We start from the raw sequence: 19,377 nt of genomic DNA, 5'->3' as shown, positions 1-19,377 counted from the left end.
TTTAATACAAATAATTACGAGATGAAAAAGCACTCTTTCCCATCACCTAAAAAACATTATGCCTTGGAAAACTCGGAGGCTTCATGCTGTGATTAATCTATATGTTGCAACTGGTAGGATACTGCTACTCCTTTCCCGAAAAGAGATTCTGCTCGTTTATGCAAATTACAGTTTGATACATGTACCAAAATATTTCATAAAAAAAAAATATATATAATTTTATACACGCATATATCAAACTGTTATTGGTAAGAATGTAAGAGTTCCTATTAAAAAAAGGAATGAGAGATGTATTTTCCACTAATTAATCAAAGTGGGGTCTAATTACTTAGTCCCAATGTGGATCTTAAAGATAATTAAAAACAAAAATTGATAAAACCTACAATGACCATGTACAAATTTCGATAACATCAGTACATATCACCATCCAAATTACATGTCAAATAGGTCCTACAAATAGCGATGACCCCGATTGAAATTAGCTTGTAAGCAAAGGGTCACGGATCTTTCTAAAGTTTTGGAGCTAGCTAAGCTAAGCTAGTAAGCTAGCTATTATCAAATATATTATTATTATTCACAAAGCACAAAGCATCAGAGCTAAAGCTTCCCCATTAGGGGTTTCTCGTTGTTGTTGCTGCTAAGACGTAGTGCTGATGTTAGGGTTATGGCCCTCCTCACGGCATGGGTCGTGACATTGTTGTGCATGTGAATTTTTCAGTTTGAAAAACACCCATTAATTTGCTTGTGTCCATGATTTCAACATATTCTTAAAATATTTCATAAAGACAAAAGCGCTTTTGTCCCCACCTCTTTGTTTTGTATCAAGTTAACCTTGAACCTCAGTTTCTAGCTACAATCACGGATCGCTTTGAGCCCCTGATGAAGTTCCCTTGCACCATTTAAATTGTTTCCTTGGGGACAAGATCCTGAGACTTTGCTTGCTCCTCTTCTCTCCCTCTGACCAAACATATAAAGCATGCATGCCAAGCCACACATTTGCTCATAATCAAAGGCACATTTATATAATATGTACACAATAATGTGAATTTAAACCACACTTTCAAAGCGAATGTGAATTAGGTCAATTGATCAGGACAATGAGCACGTTCTCTTCACTCAAGTTTGAATTTACGGTCTACCTCCCTCATAAATACTAAATTCACCGTAATTGGGAATTGGGTTATGATGATGGTGCACGGTAACTACGCACGCATACATGTGCATCCCTATTGAGCAGTCTGGAATGTATCAGGCATGATGCAAGTACCATCAGTACTACGACCTACTAATTAACCTTCCAGAATATGGCTGTTAAAATATGAAAATTGCAACATAAAATATGGTAAATTTAAAACACACCAGAGAAGAAAATAAAAAAAGGTCCATGGTAAAAAATTTGAATACCGAGTCTGTTTCCTTGATCCACGATGCTCAAGAACGTGATTGTCTGCATTGACTTTACTGTGCGGTCAAATCAGCATGGTATAGTTTTGCTGCTTTTCAATGCTTCCAAAGAGGTCAATATTGCATTAATAAATGCGAGTAAAAAGAATTTAAAAAATTCGTGCGTCTATTGTTTCTTGATCCATTTGGTACATTCGAGTGGTGCACACACACATATATATATATATATATGTAGTAATCAAACAATCAGGATTCAAGATTCAAGGACAAAACAACCTCAAAGGGGGGTGGGGTTCATTATTATTTTTTACGATGCGATATTAAAATTATTCTGATGGACGTTGAGGGAGATCGAACTCGAGAGTCGGGTATGAGGAAATAGACACATTGTCTTGATTAGCTAAACCTTACTCGCATACTTGAATTGTATCTTATGCTTGCCAATTGACCGGCCCTCCGCAACTAAAAGGATTATGTTTGTACGGAGAGATTCATTATTATACCAAATATAGGGGCTTAAATTATTATTAAAAAAAACCTATATGAAATGGGCTTTAGAAACACACCCAAAATAAAGAGACTTCGAACTTCCTATAAATTACAAAACTGTCATCGATTTCTTAAAACAAACCCAACTTCAAAACCTCATAAAAAATAAACCCAAAACACTCGATAGGGTATCAAAGTAATTTAATAATCAAAATTAAATTCAATAGGGCAAATTGCCTTTTTTTTTTAGTGTTTTTTTTTTGTTCATTAATAAAAATTAAATAGTATAGGGTTTATCTATATCACTAGTGCTAAGAATGGGTATATAACTAAATCCATTACATTCTTTAAAACCATAAGCTATACTTGTATGAGGTTTGTTGCACCCTAGCTACTAGGCCTAACATTATTAGACTGGACCCAATTCAAATTATAGGCTCTAGACAAATTAGTCATCTTGGTGGCCCCTTTTCATCCACATTTGGAATTTTGTTTTTTTGTGTGTGTGTTTCTGAACAGAAGTTTGGGTCCAATCTCATCTATGCTTAAGATGCCTATTTGCCCAACTCTTGTTTGGAGTGGCACCATTTCTTCTTGTTCTTGCCTTGTTGCTTTTCTTTTTATGATAATTGCAAGAAACAAAAGCAGAGAGAAGAAAAAGACATGACTGATTCATGCTTTTGTATTTTCATCTTCTCCACATATATCCCAATCGAATTTTTTCTAAAATAAAAAGGAGGCGACAGAAAGAACAGTTCAGAATTGCTGGTTTTTCTTCAAGCAATCAGCAGGCGACATCTATACTCAATCCATCTATAAATTTGTTTGCCAGGACCACTGTGTTAACACTAAATATGTAGGCTGATTAACAAAAATAGAATCATTTGTCAATTAGCAAGCAGAAACTTCACCAATCAGTCGGTGATTTATTTTTATTTTTATTTTTATTTTTTATGATGCACAGGTTCTATTTTGCAGAGTGCATAAATGCAGACAAATCAGAGTTTCGGTCAGACTGGATTTGAATATCCCAGTGGTCCCTATTCCAAAAGAAAGAAACCCAACAGCTCATAGTTCATACCATTTTTGAATGGTCATATACTTTTTCTTTTTCTTTTTCTTTTTTGGGCCCAGGGTCAAATCACAAATTTGGACTTCTTCAAAAACTGGACAAGATATAGTAGGAAATCATTCTTTATATAACTATAAGATAATCATTGGTACTTTCAGTTTGGTTATATCTATAACTATATAAATGATCACATTGTCCGCAACTTCCCTTAAAATTTGACAAGAGCAACTCAAACCTCCCTCCAACAATCCTTAATATTACTAGAGACCACTCTACAAGCTCATTAACCCTGTTCAGTATACTATCAAACAGTTATTTAATTATGCGCATATAAGGAACCAAATCAGAGTTCAGTGTGCACAATCTCCTCCCTGCTGGGATCTGCAAGCTCAACTTTGGATGCCGGATCAGTGATGACCATACAGTCCTTGTCATGGGAATTCAGACACTCTGCTGAAGGATGCACAATTCCATACCCGAAGCCCTGGGCAGAGTTGCAATATGTCTCCACCGTGCCGTCCTTCTTCTCCAAGTTGACGTTAGTTAGGACTATGTTGCTGCATGGAACTGTGTCACTGCAGGCGAATTTCATGGCCTTGGCACTCTTTGTAGTCCCGGAAATGTTCCGGTACATGACTTGGTTTATTTCCACAGCTGATGTCTGAAATGCCATGAATAAGATAAGTAACTTGCACGGTCACAAGTTAATGAAATTTGACGGTAATAACACATTGCCTGAAATATTTTGGCTATGATTGATCTAGGTGAAGAGTTAATAGTTTATGATATGATCAAAATCAAATGACAGAGATTAGAGATGAAGGAAAGAAACTTGAAGCATTACCAGATTTTGACAAGATTTGGGGGAATCACAGTAAAACTGATCTATGATTATGGGGTTTGATACATTTTCCATCCTCACATTTTGAAAACGGACTCCACGAACATAACCAGAACCACCCTATACAAGGACACCCCAAATGGAAAAAGAGAAGAAGAAAAAAAAAAAAAAAAAAAAGAAGGAAAATTAGTCCGTCATTATAGGAGACAATGTGTTCGGGTTATATGCGAAAAGGCATTGACAATGTAACCATAAGAGAGATGTGTCAAAAATGAAAAATAAAGAAAAATGTCTCCAATGAATAGCTTAAAAACCTGCCAAGTCTTAATCCTGAGGCCATTGGCAGTCTCCCTGAGGATTGCTGTATCCACGACCACTTTTGTGACTATGGCAGTGGAGTTGTCCTTCCCAAGACTTCCGATGCTAAGTAACATAGTTTTGTACCAACGAAGATAATAAGCATAAAAATTTCAGTTCCATTTACTTAAAGATTAAAGGATGAATGATTATTTTGAGCCTGAAATATATCTCTTTGGGAGGTCATGGGGCACAAACTGTATGGTTAGCCTACAACAAAAGTAGATGGTACCTGATTCCATGTCCAGGTCCGCAAAAGATTCTCTTCATCTTAATATTGGAGGTACCATTGACAATTGAGATGCAATCATCCCCTGAAGAAACACAATGCATCAGTACCTTTTGTTGAAATATGAATGCGCTGTGGCTGTGCACCTTTCACTTGGAGGAACTTGGTCATGCATGCGTGAGATTTATTTCAAGTTAAGTGTACTCACTTGTTTCCCATCGCTTACTGCTCGGGTTATCTACTCAAAGATTATTTTTTTCTCAACTACTATGTTACAGGATGATATTCATTTCCCATATAACCATTTTGGTTTCATTTTTATTCCAGTTCCTGCCTTTTGAGCTATGAAAAGTGAGATGCGAAATGATGTTGACGAAAGCTTAAGAACCTGTTCCAATTTTGCAGTCTTGGAGAACCACATTGGTAGAGGAAGTGATATGGATTCCATCAGTGTTGGGGCTGTCTCCTGGAGCCGAGACTTGTACTGCATTAACTCGCACTGAGTCACACTGTGAGATGACAAAGTTCATTTGTTGGCCGTTCCTGATCTTGAGGCCTTTTACCTTTACAGCTGAGCTCTTATCAATAGTCAATGCCTGCAATAAAAACCTCAACTTCAATTCTATCCAGTGATCATGGTCCCATATAATTTGAATGATTTCTTTTTTCGAACTACGGTTGTAAATAAGGGAAAGGTACATACTGTTGGTGCCCCTCTGCAAGGCTGTAGAAAAGGGAAGAGACAGGTAGATAAATTAATGTCAAATTGTTAATGATCATTTCCTGAATTGAAGTACTTGGATACGGTAGAAACTATAAAAATCCAAAAACATACATTTGTCTTGTTCTTTTTGCAGGATGAGGCCCACCATTTACTGCCTGAGCCATCAATAACTCCATGCCCTTGGAAAAGGACTCCATTCAATTTAGAAAAATCAAGCCATGCTCGTGAGAATTTTGGATCCCAGTCATTAGGCTCATCTGGTGCTACTATAGTTCCATCAATCTGTTAATCAATCGTACCATTTATAAACATGAACATTGTCTTACATTGTAAAGAGTTATAAAGAGATGGAATATGAAGAGTTATCATTGATGATGAGAAAGCGAAACAAATCTAAGAAAGGTAGATGTTCGTTTAGACGTGAACATTGTATTACAGATTACCTGGATGACTAGGTTATCTTTGCACGGCCCTTGAAATTTTGTTGCATTTACTAGATACTGGCGTCCCTGGGGTACCAAGAAAACCGATTGTGTTGTAGAGCAGGCAATGTCCCAGGCTTTTTGGAAAGCCTAAAAATAATGGCATTGTAGAAGAATAAATGTCAACAATTATGGTAAAAGAAACAAGTTCTGGTAAATGATTTTTTCGCGGTTAAAAATTGGCAAGTTCAGACACTAAAGCTGTGAAGCGTCATGTCCTTTTTGCAATAAATTAATAAATGATGTGCACTTGAATGACAAAAAATGTGCAAATATACAACTGTGTATACTCACCTGAGTATCATCAGAAATTCCATCTCCAACTGCACCAAAGCTATCCACATTAACAAGAACCTTGCAACCACGTTCACTTGTCCATGACGGGATGTCGAAAACGTTCACCTCATTGTCTTCCTCAATGTCAAAGCTTTCAAGCTCATTAAGTACGCCAATGTTGGCATATACCATGTTTCCTGAAACTCCATAAACTGCCATCAGCATACCAAGAAAGGAAACCATGAATAATTTATCCATGTTTGTCTTTTCTGTTGTTTTGCAGATTGATTGATTTGTATAATTTCAATGAACAATGGGTTATAATTTATATGTATAGATTAGTTTAAGGGTTTTCTGGCTTACATGGCTTGCCTTGGAAGTAGATGAAGATGTTACATTTTCTACAAGCCCACACTTAAAGCAAGGGAAAATTTGTTCTTTGCTTTACTCTTAAATCAGTGCACAAAAATGCACTAGTAATAGTGTTCATGGATTCAGCCTGTGGCATCTCTTTCAGCAAAAAGGAAAGAAAAACTGAAATCTGCAAAGTGCAATACTTTCAGGGAAATGAGAATTTGATGGATTTGAAATAATAATAACAATAATGTACAGTTACAACAAAATTAAATGAATTTCTTACTAGGAAGAAAAATGTAAAAGAAAAGGTCAACGAGTTAGTTATACCAAACACAAGGTCACAGATGCATATTATTTTATTCACTGCATGCGCACCAAACGCTTCACCCAGAAAAAGATATAAAAAGAAGTATAAAACACTACGGTAATAATAATTCTATTGACGGAGACTACACCTTACAAGCAGGGGGCAGCTTCTTGAAATTGTTGCTGAAGAATCTGGGGGTCAATGAAGAATCTGGTCAGGTGGTTCCATCATTTCAAGATCTCAATCGTACGGTGAGTGTTTAGCTCGACCAAACTGTGACCCATCTCCCATTTCACTTTCCGTGCTGTTGCAATTTCCCTCATTTGCATTGCAATGTCAAACTCTCCAATTTCAGAGTAGAAGTTTGAAGCTTGCAACCAAATATCAGGATCTTCAACGTCAAGCTCCAACAAAGTTTTAACTGTTCGCCTTCCCACTAGTTCATTCTTGTGTACCCTACAACTTCGCAGCAATGAGCTCCACATAACACAGTCGCCATTTCCTGGTGCCTGTTGCAGCAACTCTTCAGCTTCATCTAGCAAACCTGCCCGGCCTAAAAGATCAACCATACATGAAAAGTGCTTTCTGTCGGGAGAAATCCCATATAGATTTTTCATTGAATCAAACAGAACTCTTGCTTCTTCCACCAGCCCTGAATGGTTGCACCCGCTTAACACACCCAAAATTGTCACTTTATCAGGTTTCAGGCCCTTTCTGATCATTGCTTGGAGCAAATGAAGACCTTCACTTCCCATTCCATTTCGGGCATATCCGTGTATTATCGATGTAAAACAAACTGCATTAGGTGAAGGAAGTTCTTCAAAGACCTGGCGAGAAAGCTTGACATGGCCACATCTCGCATATGCATCGATGAGTGAACATGAAACCACGATGTCAGATTCAAAACCTGATTTTATTGCACAACAGTGTACCAATTTGCAGCTGCCCAAACTTGCCATGGCAGATGCCGATAAAGCTTTCAGGGTCGTAGATAGAGTAACCTCATCAAGCCCAATTCCCTCATCAACCATCAAACCAAACATCTCCACCACATCCTCAATAACACCACAGTGCAACAAAGAGGACATTAATGAATTACAACACTCCAAAGTTTTCTCATGAACACTTTCATATATGGACACAGAACTCTCAATCTCACTGCATTTCCCGTACATATCAATCAGAGCAGATTGAATATGAACACTCCCACCACGATCAAAACCTGATTTCACAACATAAGAGTGCATCTGCTTTCCAAGTTCAATATTCCCAGTCCTACTAGCTAAATTCAAAAACCCAACAAAGGAACGGACTGATGGCCTCTTCTCCCAGCACTGCATCTTAGCAAATAATTCAAGAGCATCAAGCAGTAAACCATTTTCGGTGTAGACACAGACAATTGAATTCCATGAAATCACATCCTCCGTTGGAATAGCTTTAAATGCTTCTGTTGCATCAATCAAACTCCCACAAGAAGAGTATAAATCCACCAGAGCATTGGCAACAAATACATTCGACTCTACCCATCCGTCCTTAACAACATAGCAATGTAGCTGCTTTCCTTCATCTAAGAGCCTCCCATTACTGCATGCGCGAATCAAATAACAGTAAGTTAGACCATTTGGTTCGACACCATCCAATTTCATCCTAGAATACCTACCATATAGCTCATCCACCCTACCCAATTCACAAAACCCACGTAACAACAAATTCCATATGGCTAAGTTTCGGTCAGGCAACTCATCGAACAACTTCAAAGCTACATTATCTAGTCCCATATGCAAATAAAGGTCAACAAGGGAGCTCCCCACATACAAATTCAAGCTGAACCCAAATGAGACCACCCTGCAATGAGCTTGAATTCCTTCTCTACAAAACCCTGCGTCAACACAAATACCCAAAACAGAAGAAAACGTCGAAGCACTCTCTCTAATTTCTTGTGAAACCATTTCAGTATAGAGGTGAAAAGCCTGTTCTGGAAACCCATATCGGCCGTGCCCAGAAATTAACAAGTTAAAGGTAACGACGTCGTATACAAGCATTTCATCGAACCAGTTGAGGGCAGAGTTCAAGTCCCCGTATTTGATAAAGCTGTCTATTTTCCGGTTGTTGAAGTAAACATGGTCTTGAGCACTGGGTTCGTAGTACGAGTCTAAATGCGGAGATGAGGTGGATGAGGTTATGGCTACGTTGAAGTTTGGTGCAAACGTCGTTTTGAAACGTACAGAAGATAGCAACCTAGCAATTCGCATTGCCCATGCGCCTTTCCGAAGTGAAATTGACGACATTCGAGAATCTAAATTATGGTTCGTATTAATCATTGACCATTTTAATTACCCTCGCTGTCGTGAAAGGAATTTTGACTATCTGCAAAGACACCTTCTTTCTTTGACCTAACAAAACTTGGTAATATCCCCAAACAACAAAGTTAAGGGCTTTGCTTAGCTTGCAAATTGCTTCTAATCAGTACAATTCCCACAAGATACAGTAATGTCACCAACTTGTCTTCCAGTCCAAACCAAACTGTAAAGAAAAAGAATCAAAATCATGGAAAATCTGCACGTCATGCTAATACAACTTTCTTATCTTCGATCCACTTGCAGACACTCGATTCATTTTAGAAATTAAAGCCAGACATACGCAGATTGAAAAACACATGATGTACTTGGAAAAGGAATGATCAGACAAAGTGGTAGCAAACACTAGTACACCATCACACGATAGAGCTGAAATTTTTACATATATAATGACATTCCTGGACAAGAGGACAGCAATTTCCCTCACCGAAAAAGCAAACAGCAATAGACTTTCATATAGATTATTTTACTATTGTAATGATATTAACACCCTTGATTTACATTTAGCAGCAGATGGCAAGAAAACGCAAATAGAAGCATTCAGATCATTAACATTAACATGTTGCTGCAATAGCCTCCAAAAGGGAGGCCACAAAGCGCATCTGAGTTTCTTCGTCAATTCTTGAAAAGAGAGGAACATGGACAAAAAGAGATTTGTGACCCTTTTCTTCAGCGAAATGAAGGGAATGATAGTAGACATAATTGCACACGAAACGCCCTGCATCATCTGATATTGCCACATCATATCCTTTCTTCTTCAAGATCTTATGGATTGCCTCCATCGAGCAAGAAGTCTTCAAGAACCAAATGGTGGAAATGTTAGCAGACATGGACACGTTGAGGGCGAGAAACAGTATGGACTACTAATTTGTTAATATGATAATTTTACAGCAAAACTTTCTAGGGTAAGCAGCAGTTCCCCTTTCAGTTCTAATTAGAACTAGTAGAATAACTGGCAAGACTACTTCAGCCACAACTCATCTAACAATTTATTTGTTGGATTAATTAAGCACAGTAGTATGTGACAATAACATTACTTATTACACAAATCAATGTTAAAACCTGCACAATTGAGGCCTTTCCCTCATTTCCGCAAAATGCAAATTCAGCACCATCTCAAACTATACGTTGAAGTCCCTCCCTAAGTAGTGATGAACTCACAACATATCAAAATTCTCACAGGGAACTTTTTTTTTTCCCATCATAATGGTCAATGAACTGCTCACTAAAGAATGAAAAACTTTTTTACTTTTTATGAATAACATTGCAAACAGATTATACAAGTACCTCTCTTGCTCTAGAAGTTCCTCCATCCTCGGTGATTATTGGCAGTTGCTGGAAAAGGAAAAAAAAATTAAGTTCAAGAAAAAGTGAAGATAATATAAACAGTGGTAAATAAAATAAACAATACACCATTAAAACACAAATAGCCACACCCACCTGAGGTTGCCATCCAAACTCATCTGGACAACGGAAAGTGGCTTCATTTATCGCTTGCCGCTCAATAGCAAATTTCAGAGCCCCACTATTCACCCCCAAGTGAAGCTGAAAAAGCAATGAAGGTTAAGTATTTTAACAAAATACTGGGGACTGAAACTAGCATACTGCTTCTGCATAATCATCCTTTTAAAATTTCTATTGCAAACTGTTCACACAATTTCATAAAATTAGCCATAAGATCATTGTTCAAAAGATTTATCTGCAAAGCAACAAAACCTGACGAGAAGACTTTGGTGAGGCACATTAACTTTAAGGCAAGTTAGATATCAATGTTTTAGCCTTAAACTTTGGCTACATATGATTGATTCATGGCAAGGGAGTGGCTAGATCATTGTAGTATAATGATGATCGGAACTGAAAGGTCTATTAGATTCAGCGTTTAACAAAAGCAGCTAAACAATGAGAGAACAAAATGTCCTCTAAGTCCTCACAAAGCAGACATTCTCATAGGCCAAACAAGCCAATCATAAGGGGAGTTCAATAGATGCATAAAATTTATACTGTAAGCTAAAAGGAACTAATTTTGTGACTGGTGACAGAGTCCATCTATTCCCAAAGACAATAACTTTTCTGGACATAATAATAAAGATGATAAGGAACAAGCAATGAATTAATTACTAAATCTAAGATATGTGTTTGGAATCACTAACAGATTGTGTTTTAGGAACCAACTAGCTCTTGATCTAGTGGTATTTCTCTTCCAAATGTTGGAAGAGGTCCCAAGTTCGAATCTCCCCACCCGCATTGATGGGAAAAAGAAAAAAAAAATACTGGTTTAGGACTTCCAAGAAATCTATAGTGAGGGCCTTATATATGGCCCTTAGGTGAGGCCCTATCTCTTAACTGTTGGATCATGCTAACCAATTTGATGCAACGGCTAACCAATTTGATCCAACGGCTAATCAATTTGATCCAACGGTTACGAGATAAGGCTTCACCTAAGGGCCATATATAAGGCCCTCACTATAGAATGACTCTTAGGACTTCATAAGAGTTAGTAACTTCCCTAGTAGTGTTCAAATCACTGAGGTCCCGTCCTATAATTTACTTTAAGGGCATCCTGGAGAACACCATTCAAGGCCAGCCTAACTCCTGAGAATATTTCTGAATTCTTTTGAAACCAATGAGTCCCCAATATCCCAAACATGTCCAATTCCTAGGCTAGACCCCGTCGAAACACAGTCAGAGAATAGCATTTAACTTTTCAAAATGGTTTGGAATTTTTAACTTTTAATTTTTGACCATTCAAACCTCCAAAGGGAAAGTCAATTTTGCAATCATATTTGAGACACTGACCCATACGACTTGTTCATTGGTGGTAGAATCAATTGTTGAAACGCCGGAATCCATGGTCTTGTAAAGAGCAGGAAGTGCGCCATCTCCGGCGGTCTCAAGAACAGTGCAGCTGCCAAGAGTAAGACCAGCAGGCAACCCTTTCTTCTCAACAAAGCATTTTAGATTCTTAACTATAGTCTCTGTGGGATTCTCAGCAACGCCTTGGAACTTCTTGAATCCACTCACATGAATAACAACACTCTTCGGTCCTTCTGATCCCATTTCCTCGTCCTGCACTTGAATACAGTTCCCAATCTTCGATAATTCTGCTACCAACACAACAAGTTCAAATTTTCAATGCCATTAGACAATAACCCGACTTTTCTTTTTGAAAAAGTTTCAAACTTTTTTGTCAAAGAAAAAAACCCAGCAAAGATTTTGAAGTAATCAGGCTGGTTCACTAAGCATCAAGCATCATATCAACCCTTCAACGAGGCCGATTAATTAGTTAAAATCTAAGTAAATTTGTATGCTTTGACAGCCAAAAATGGAAATTAGCTTAGGAATTGTCAGTTGACCGATCAGCATTTCTTCACAAAAACAATGAAAACAGAGGAAAAAAAACTGAAAATCTATAAGGTAATGGATTAAAAAATGTACTTGCAGAGTTGGAATGGAGCAGACCTTTGAAATTCAGGACGGAACTCTCAACTCCGTGTAGAGTTTAAGGAACGAAAATGCCGTCCTCAAGTTGGAGAAAGCAAAGCTAGTTTTGGTCGTCTCTTCAGCCTACTCTTTACTTTGCTCGTTGGAAACGAGCCTCAATTAAATAGCCATTTGGTCGTCAATCTTTTACGAAAATGCCACGATGGTGTGTCTGATCCACACTATAGTACTGCCATATAGGGCGGTGGGATACGTCATCCTCCCTCAATTAAAAGTCGCCGGTTATTTGGACTAATTAGGTGGCGTTCGGTATCGTTTTCACTGCCTGTTTTCTGTTTTCATTTCCTGTTTTCTGGAAAATATCTGTTCGGTGGAACGTTTTTGTTTTCCCTAAAAATGTTTTCCAAAAACAAATCCAATTCATGAACAAAATTTGAAAACGAAAATATGTTGTTTTCGTTTTCAACGTTTTCGTTTTCAGTCCATACGATAATTCATTTTTTCCATCTCTCTTTCACCAATCAACATCGATTCTTGTCTTTGAAATTCTCCATAGCTATTCTTCTTCTAAAATATCTGAGATCTTGATTTACTTATCAAGCACACCAAACCAAGAAAAAAAAATTCAACTGAGGAGCACCACTGTGGAAACCCATCTCCACCGATCCAGACCCATCGTCTAGTTTGCCGCACCGGCACCTCCAAAGCACGATCACCACCAAAGCAGTCGAACCATAACTGCCACAAACCCAGTTGAACTACTATCACCACCCAATCGAACCACCACCAACCATTAACAAATGAAAACAGAAAGAGGATGGGTATGAAGAGGAAGAATCAGAGAGAGGAAGAAGAAAAGAAAAAATAAGAGAGGAAGAAGAAGAAAAGAAAAAATTAAGAGAGGAAGAAGAAGAAAAGAGAAAAGAGTGAAAAAGGAAGGAAGAAAGAAAAAAGAAACTGTCTGGGAAAGAAAAGAAGAAGAAAATAGGAAAAGAGAAAGAAAAAAAGAAAAAAGAAGGGCACGGGCCTAGGAAGGAAGGAAAGGGATAAAGAAAAGAAAGAGAAAAAAGAAATGAGATAAAGATAATGTTTGTCTTTAAAAAAAACATTAGAATTTTTTATTTGTTAAATTATACATTTTTTTATTGTTTATAAATTTTTGTCTTTGAAAAATAGCAGAATTTAAAAATTAAAAAAAACTGAAATTAGCAAAAATACTCTTGAAAATAACTCACATATAATAATTCCTCTAAAATATCATAATGAAAAAAAATTAGAAATGAAATTATAAAAAATACACCTGAAAAACAATTGTACTACCAGACACGTTTTCATTGTTTTTGTTTTCTGAAGATGTTTTCTAATTAATCTACCAGACGCATTTTCATTTCCTGAAAATGCAAATTCGTTTTCTTGTTTTTATTCTCTGAAAATATTCTCTGAAAACACTCTCCGAAAACGTTACCAGACGGGCCCTGAGTCTAGTATGATTGCACGGGATAACTCATCCGCGTGTTATAATATATTAGCCTTTGCGCAAGAGCATCCACGCCTATAAGAGCATCTCCAAGGGAGATGTCAAATACCAAATATCAAATTTAAATTTGATGGCTGATGTGGCAATTTGACATCTTACACAGCTTTACACTCCACCCGATATGTCAAATTAAATTATTATTTTATTACATTTTAGTATTGATTTATTTTTAATTAAAAAGAATAGAAAAGAAAAAATAATAAAATATTCATTTGACATCTTGCTTTTGGGATGTCAAAAATAACAACTCAATTTTCAGCCTTCATTCCACATCAGCTTTGACACATCGGTTGGAGTGTGTAAGATGTTATTTCTAGCTGTTAAATGTCTATATGGCACTTTTGACATATCGGTTGGAGATGCTCTAAGAGGTTTTCTTTAAAATAATGGGTAGTTGTGTTCTATAAAAATAGAATTCATTATTTGATTTTTCTTTTAATTTTAATATGAAAAAGTGTGAATTTACTATATTATTTTTATTTAATTAATTATTTCAATTCTTAATATTTGTATTAACCAAGAGTATTTTTCAGTATTTTGAATGTTTTACCATTCTCTGCCTTTTGCTTTATATATATATATATATATATATATATATATATTATATTTTAAAAGTGATAAATTAACTACATTGTCCAACCAAATTATAGATTTTATCACATGCCAAGGTCCTAGGACTCTAACCTAAGACTTTGTCTCGGGGAACAATTATTTCAAATCACTACACTGGTGAGTCTTTTGGCATATCACGTGGAGTACTCATCACGTCACCTTATTCCAATATCATACAATAAGTTTTGGGTTTATTAAGTAGCTGACGACGTGGCATCTTGTGGTTGGATGGATAGCGTCAATCAGATTCGAGCCGTCATTCATGAGATGGAAACGACGTTGACTGTCTCGTCGTTTGATTTGAGTAGTTTATAGAGCGTGGAGTGAGCAGACGACAGGTCTTGATTGAGAAAATGGGGAAGCATCCGGTGCAGATGAGAGCAGTGGTGTACTCGCTGTCGCCGTTCCAGCAGAAGGTGATGCCTGGGCTGTGGAAGGACTTCACCGGCAAGATCCACCACAAGGTCTCCGAGAACTGGCTCAGCGCCACTCTCCTTCTCGCTCCTCTCGTCGCCACCTACACGTAATTCTTCGATCTAACTCTATCGTTTTTGACAGATTGAAAAATTGGGGTTTTCTTTTTCAATTATGTTGCTTAAATAGTTAATTAATAGTATTAATGTTCAATTGGTACTGGGAATTAGGAGCAGGTCATAAGTATTTGCGGTGAACTGTTGAAATTTATGGTCAAAATGTTGCATTTTGGACTGATTTGATTATCTATGGATATAGCTGATGAATTGGGGATTTTTTAAGACTTTAAGATCAGCTGAATTAGTAGATCATGTGAGTGTTTATTTTGGTGGGTTTGCAGGTATGTGCAGCAATACCAAGAGAAGGAGAAGTTGGAACACAGGTACTGAAGATGGGGGCCTTAGTTTGAGCGAACAAATATTGGAAATTTTCTTTTTAGCTGCAACTCTGTGTGCAATGACTGATAGACTCTCGTCTCTTATTGAAACTACACTGGTTGTAATTTGGTTGTTTTGTATTAAAATGAGATGACATTTGCAGTGAATTGCAGAAGGGTTTGAGTTTTATTCTTCTGTAAACAAGTTTGTAATTTGTTTGTCAGATTCTTGAAGTTGATATACAAATTCAAACTGCATAATAAATTGAGAGTGCAGGCTCTGTTTCATTCATCTGCGTTTAAATGTGTAGTAGATAATGAGTGCATGCTGTTTGTTATCGATAAGCAAAATCTTCGTAGGGTTTAGATGCAGGTTTGATGCAAGGTGTTTGGTCCTCTGCTGGTAGATGCTAACCTCTTAATGAGAGCATGAGGCCATGAATGAAGAACCTGCATTATGGCAAGGTTCTTCGGACATCAAAGCGAAAATTGATACCATGGATCATAACTATCCAGGTTTCAACTTAGGTAATGGGGTGCTGCCTGCACAGTAATGTGGTGGTGCCTGTAAAGCTCTAGTTGGTTTGGACATATGATCTGCAGGTTAATTTGTTCGATGAAGCTTGTGTTTGTGTAAGGACTGTGATGAGTTGGTTTATCATTATAGGGAACGACCAATCATTATTTAAAATCCCACGGTTTGTTCTAAAGCTAGCCAACCTGAGTGTGGCTCTGTTGCAGACTTTTTATTTTTAATAATAATCACAGGCAAACTTATTACAATTTGAGAACAGTTTTAAACCTTGTCAAAAATATACACAGCAGAAACTCAAAGTATACAACACTCTGTTCATACAATTTAAAAATTAAAAATAAAAATTCAAGCTTGTAATTAAAATTTTATATACCAAATGATGGAATAATTAATCATAATATTGTATGTGCAAATCTGCATTCAATGGCTGCTTTTGAAGATAATCATCATGTGCAGTGCAGCTAACTACAACTGGAAGCCTGAAGCACCAATCTTTCCTCTTTATCCAGGCCAAAAAATTAACATCACTAATCGTTTTATATGAAATGGTTCTGCAATTTGTGGCACCAATCTTTCCTCATCTCTCAATTCTGATAAGAATCCGGGAATGCTCTTGACAACAAAAGCTGCTTCATCCTAATTATTAAAGCAAAGACACCGTAGCATGGGAGATGCATCAATCCGACCCCAAGATACCTGCAAGGTGAGTGATCGTAAGGTAAACGATGATAGAGCTGAAACAGTTTCTAGCAAGCAGTTTTTATATACTTTGGTAAATTTCATATCGAATTTACTTTGCTACAATTAACAATAAGGAGGTAAACAGCACACCATAAAGGAGCATATGAGGATGACAAGTCAAGAAATGGATAGGGCCACCTGCAGTAAAATTAAAATATTATGAACAATAGATAAATTTCTTCAATTTCTAAAAGAAATGTAACAACTCAAGGAAATGTGACAATTTCGAGTGTAGTTTTACCACATAGATTTGCAAACATGTAATATCCACTGAAATATCACGAATATTCCCGTCCATAGCACAAAGTAAGCGATTGGAAAAAATGGAAACCGCTGGAAGAAGGAGACAATTGAATTTTTGTAAATCATTAATCGTGAAATAATAAGCAGAAATGCCATTATAATGAATAAGGAACCAAACTTACCATGCAATTCAACAATGCCTCGCCAAGGAGGAAAACAGCATTGATTGAATGCATACTGACAATCATCTGCAGTTGAATGGAGAAAAAACTCATTGCAAGAAGACAAAAACAGATAAACTGTCAATGAAATTACCAGGCTTGTATACTTACAAAATTCAGTTTGTAATCTGCGGCCGTTAGAAATGGATACAGAACTAGCCAAAATATGCAATCAGTGAGCGCAACGGCACCTCCACACATCTAACACAGAAAAAGAGGGAAGGAAATGACCAGGTTGAGATAACAGAACTCAGAAATTACCCAACTTATAAAGAATCCAAGTCCTCATTTCTAAACCAGAACTGCAGCCCCTTATAGGAGGAAACCTACCTGATAAATAATCTGAAAGATATAAACGCATGCACCTGCGCCTTCATGGCTGTGATATTCCTCGTCAGTTAAACTTTTAGATGCATTGGATGGATTACTATTCTCCCCAAGTGTTGGAGCAACATAAGTACCTCGCTCTTCATCCTCACCAACTCTATTGCGATACTTGCAAATTCCACGAAGAGAGAGTGAAGATGCCAGCTACAAAATGAAGTTCAGAGAATAAGTAAATTAGGGACAGGGACATTCAAGTAAACTAAGCACAATGGTTTCCATACTTCATTAATCGATTAAAGGTACTGAGACATTAACAGATAGAAGGGTTTTATGTGTTTTGAACTGAAAAGCTGCCGACTTATCCTATTGAGCATCTTTGAGTGGTAAGATTGGCCTGAGCATTCCAAGGTTCCAAAGAAAACTACTATTCTAGTTTCATATTTATCATACTTTACTACAATGTAAATGCAGGTATGTTCAAGACCTTCAAGTGTTGAAAAACATACCCCAAAATAAAAGGTGACCAAAGTAAATGTCCACCTGTTAAGCACAAAAAGGGAACATACCACATCAGCATATACATTGTGCAAATACAATTAGAGCAACGAGCTTCAAATTTGTTGGCATCGGCTCCTCGAAGAGATATTTTTGTGATTATGAAGATGAAACTCGCAGATACAGATAGATAGCTTACTGAGTATAAAAGTAAAAGATGCCGAATCCATCAAGAGCAACATTGGCAACTATCAAGCCCAACATCACAATGAAAGCAATTATTCTATAAGCAAGTAACCAATTGGGATGTATTCCTTTAAGGCATGTCTTCCAGGCTTCATCCTCATACAAAGACCCTACTGTTTCTCGCTGAGCTGCCCTCCTGTTCGTTCTAGGTTTGTTGAAACCTTCATATTTCCATATAAGAATTGAGGCTACAACCATAGTAGATGAGATCCATATTGCACAGATGAGGAACCTCCAGTTCAACCAGTAACTTGGAACAGTAGTATCCGCAGTCATGACGGGCTGCCAAGTATGGTTCGAAGATCCTGTTAAGAAACTCATAACTCATAAGTTACTCACTTCACTTGTACTTGCTCCACTAATTATGTTGGTCAATTTGGTTATAAGGGCTATGTGTTTAAATGATCATGAACAAGTCTATGCCAAATTTTTTTCAAAGAAGGTGGAATCAGAAAGCATGAAAATCAAAACAATTCAAATGTTACAACAGTTGAAATGTGAAATGTTGGCCAAAAGCAGTTCCAAATGTTAAAAGGATTATAAATAAATAAATTGAACTCAGTTGGAAACTTAGACCCAGTATTAAGGTAAGCTTGACTGTTAGTCCGCTGGAACAAAACATAAACATTTTATCAAATACGGACTGATAAGTATTTGAAAGTACAAATCAAATATAAAGAAAAATATCTTCAAATACAAAATCTACAAGCAAAGTACATAAAAATTAGAGGTTGAAGAACCCAAAACTTTTTGGATTTGAATATGTACACACAGAGAATGAATGGAGTATAATTTTTTAGCTGAACTATTCCATATACAAATGCAGGCAAAACCCAGATACCAGAGCTAAGGACTGTTATGGTTTCTCATGAATTTATTAAGAAAAGAAGAAAAGAGAGATTCCTTACTTTAAAGTGGGTTTTACCCAAAGAATGTCACGAATTCACGATCACATCCAAACGAGAATAGTAAGGTTGATTCCTCTGAAAAGGAAAGGTGTGTTCGCTAATGAAATTCAAAGGTAAAAGACAGATGCTTTGCTTCTTTCTTTCTCTCAGAGAGAGAGAGAGAGAGAGAGAGAGAGAGAAAGAGTAAATGGAGGGTAAATGGAGCGTCTGGAAGAGTTTGCCTTTTGTTTCTGTTTTTCCTTTTTTGTTGGGTTCGCGGGAGGTTTCGTTGTCTGATGTTTGCAGTTGTGGGATTGGAGAAGATCGTAGAGAAGACAGAACAAGCT

The 19,377-nt window shown here is 37.0% G+C and overlaps 5 protein-coding genes across 6 annotated transcripts; 1 reads left to right on the top strand and 4 right to left on the bottom strand.

Moving 5' to 3' along the window:
• Positions 1 to 3,110: 3,110 nt before the first annotated feature.
• On the bottom strand, positions 3,111 to 6,178 carry LOC110753218 (Pectin lyase-like superfamily protein). The gene is made up of 9 exons (XM_021954063.2): positions 5,893 to 6,178; positions 5,560 to 5,688; positions 5,228 to 5,398; positions 5,096 to 5,116; positions 4,781 to 4,988; positions 4,396 to 4,477; positions 4,121 to 4,229; positions 3,810 to 3,926; positions 3,111 to 3,626 (listed from the first exon to the last, which is right to left on the bottom strand). The coding sequence occupies exons 1-9, from the start codon at positions 6,130 to 6,132 to the stop codon at positions 3,309 to 3,311; spliced, it is 1,395 nt and encodes a 464-aa protein (XP_021809755.1). The 5' UTR covers positions 6,133 to 6,178; the 3' UTR covers positions 3,111 to 3,308.
• A 587-nt stretch (positions 6,179 to 6,765) lies between these two features.
• Positions 6,766 to 9,029, bottom strand: LOC110753217 (PPR superfamily protein). Its single transcript, XM_021954062.2, has one exon. The coding sequence runs from the start codon at positions 8,857 to 8,859 to the stop codon at positions 6,766 to 6,768; it is 2,094 nt and encodes a 697-aa protein (XP_021809754.1). The 5' UTR covers positions 8,860 to 9,029.
• A 154-nt stretch (positions 9,030 to 9,183) lies between these two features.
• LOC110753219 (Peptidase C15, pyroglutamyl peptidase I-like protein) lies at positions 9,184 to 13,330 on the bottom strand. Of its 2 annotated transcripts, none has more exons than XM_021954068.2 (5): positions 12,331 to 13,330; positions 11,692 to 11,996; positions 10,336 to 10,440; positions 10,183 to 10,230; positions 9,184 to 9,689 (listed from the first exon to the last, which is right to left on the bottom strand). In XM_021954068.2, the coding sequence occupies exons 2-5, from the start codon at positions 11,950 to 11,952 to the stop codon at positions 9,450 to 9,452; spliced, it is 654 nt and encodes a 217-aa protein (XP_021809760.1). In that variant the 5' UTR covers positions 11,953 to 11,996; positions 12,331 to 13,330; the 3' UTR covers positions 9,184 to 9,449. The 2 variants fall into 2 exon arrangements, with proteins under 2 accessions (XP_021809760.1, XP_021809759.1); XM_021954067.2 differs by having other exon boundaries at positions 12,355 to 13,327.
• A 1,482-nt stretch (positions 13,331 to 14,812) lies between these two features.
• Positions 14,813 to 15,627, top strand: LOC110753171 (cytochrome b-c1 complex subunit 8). Its single transcript, XM_021953995.2, has 2 exons — positions 14,813 to 15,008; positions 15,300 to 15,627. The coding sequence occupies exons 1-2, from the start codon at positions 14,839 to 14,841 to the stop codon at positions 15,346 to 15,348; spliced, it is 219 nt and encodes a 72-aa protein (XP_021809687.1). The 5' UTR covers positions 14,813 to 14,838; the 3' UTR covers positions 15,349 to 15,627.
• Positions 15,628 to 16,118: 491 nt separating this feature from the next.
• On the bottom strand, positions 16,119 to 19,001 carry LOC110753172 (uncharacterized). Its single transcript, XM_021953996.2, has 8 exons — positions 18,097 to 19,001; positions 17,909 to 17,942; positions 17,406 to 17,606; positions 17,187 to 17,276; positions 17,037 to 17,102; positions 16,853 to 16,944; positions 16,702 to 16,749; positions 16,119 to 16,566 (listed from the first exon to the last, which is right to left on the bottom strand). The coding sequence occupies exons 1-8, from the start codon at positions 18,462 to 18,464 to the stop codon at positions 16,455 to 16,457; spliced, it is 1,011 nt and encodes a 336-aa protein (XP_021809688.2). The 5' UTR covers positions 18,465 to 19,001; the 3' UTR covers positions 16,119 to 16,454.
• Positions 19,002 to 19,377: the final 376 nt, after the last annotated feature.

The sequence above is a fragment of the Prunus avium genome, chromosome 1, assembly GCF_965620075.1.
Source record: "Prunus avium chromosome 1, drPruAviu1.hap1.1, whole genome shotgun sequence".
Lineage (NCBI taxonomy): Eukaryota > Viridiplantae > Streptophyta > Magnoliopsida > Rosales > Rosaceae > Prunus > Prunus avium.
Note: the sequence above shows the minus strand (reverse complement) of the source record. Positions and strands in the feature narration are given on the sequence as shown.

What these genes read in the sequence shown, in the direction of transcription:
- LOC110753218 (XM_021954063.2), bottom strand. Translation starts at nt 6,132, where the DNA reads ATGGATAAATTATTCATGGTTTCCTTTCTTGGTATGCTGATGGCAGTT. An exon ending in GCAAAAAGAACAAGACAAAT is followed by an intron (nt 5,117 to 5,227) that starts GTATGTTTTTGG and finishes CCTTTTCTACAG; the next exon opens with CCTTGCAGAGGGGCACCAAC. An exon ending in AGACTGCAAAATTGGAACAG is followed by an intron (nt 4,478 to 4,780) that starts GTTCTTAAGCTT and finishes GTGTTTCTTCAG; the next exon opens with GGGATGATTGCATCTCAATT.
- LOC110753172 (XM_021953996.2), bottom strand. Translation starts at nt 18,464, where the DNA reads ATGAGTTTCTTAACAGGATCTTCGAACCATACTTGGCAGCCCGTCATG. An exon ending in ATCTTTTACTTTTATACTCA is followed by an intron (nt 17,943 to 18,096) that starts GTAAGCTATCTA and finishes TGTGCTTAACAG; the next exon opens with GTGGACATTTACTTTGGTCA. An exon ending in TCTTTCAGATTATTTATCAG is followed by an intron (nt 17,277 to 17,405) that starts GTAGGTTTCCTC and finishes TTTCTGTGTTAG; the next exon opens with ATGTGTGGAGGTGCCGTTGC.
- LOC110753217 (XM_021954062.2), bottom strand. Translation starts at nt 8,859, where the DNA reads ATGATTAATACGAACCATAATTTAGATTCTCGAATGTCGTCAATTTCA.
- LOC110753171 (XM_021953995.2), top strand. Translation starts at nt 14,839, where the DNA reads ATGGGGAAGCATCCGGTGCAGATGAGAGCAGTGGTGTACTCGCTGTCG. An exon ending in CCTCTCGTCGCCACCTACAC is followed by an intron (nt 15,009 to 15,299) that starts GTAATTCTTCGA and finishes GTGGGTTTGCAG; the next exon opens with GTATGTGCAGCAATACCAAG.
- LOC110753219 (XM_021954068.2), bottom strand. Translation starts at nt 11,952, where the DNA reads ATGGGATCAGAAGGACCGAAGAGTGTTGTTATTCATGTGAGTGGATTC. An exon ending in CCAATGAACAAGTCGTATGG is followed by an intron (nt 10,441 to 11,691) that starts GTCAGTGTCTCA and finishes TTGCTTTTTCAG; the next exon opens with CTTCACTTGGGGGTGAATAG. An exon ending in AGTTTGGATGGCAACCTCAG is followed by an intron (nt 10,231 to 10,335) that starts GTGGGTGTGGCT and finishes TTCCTTTTCCAG; the next exon opens with CAACTGCCAATAATCACCGA.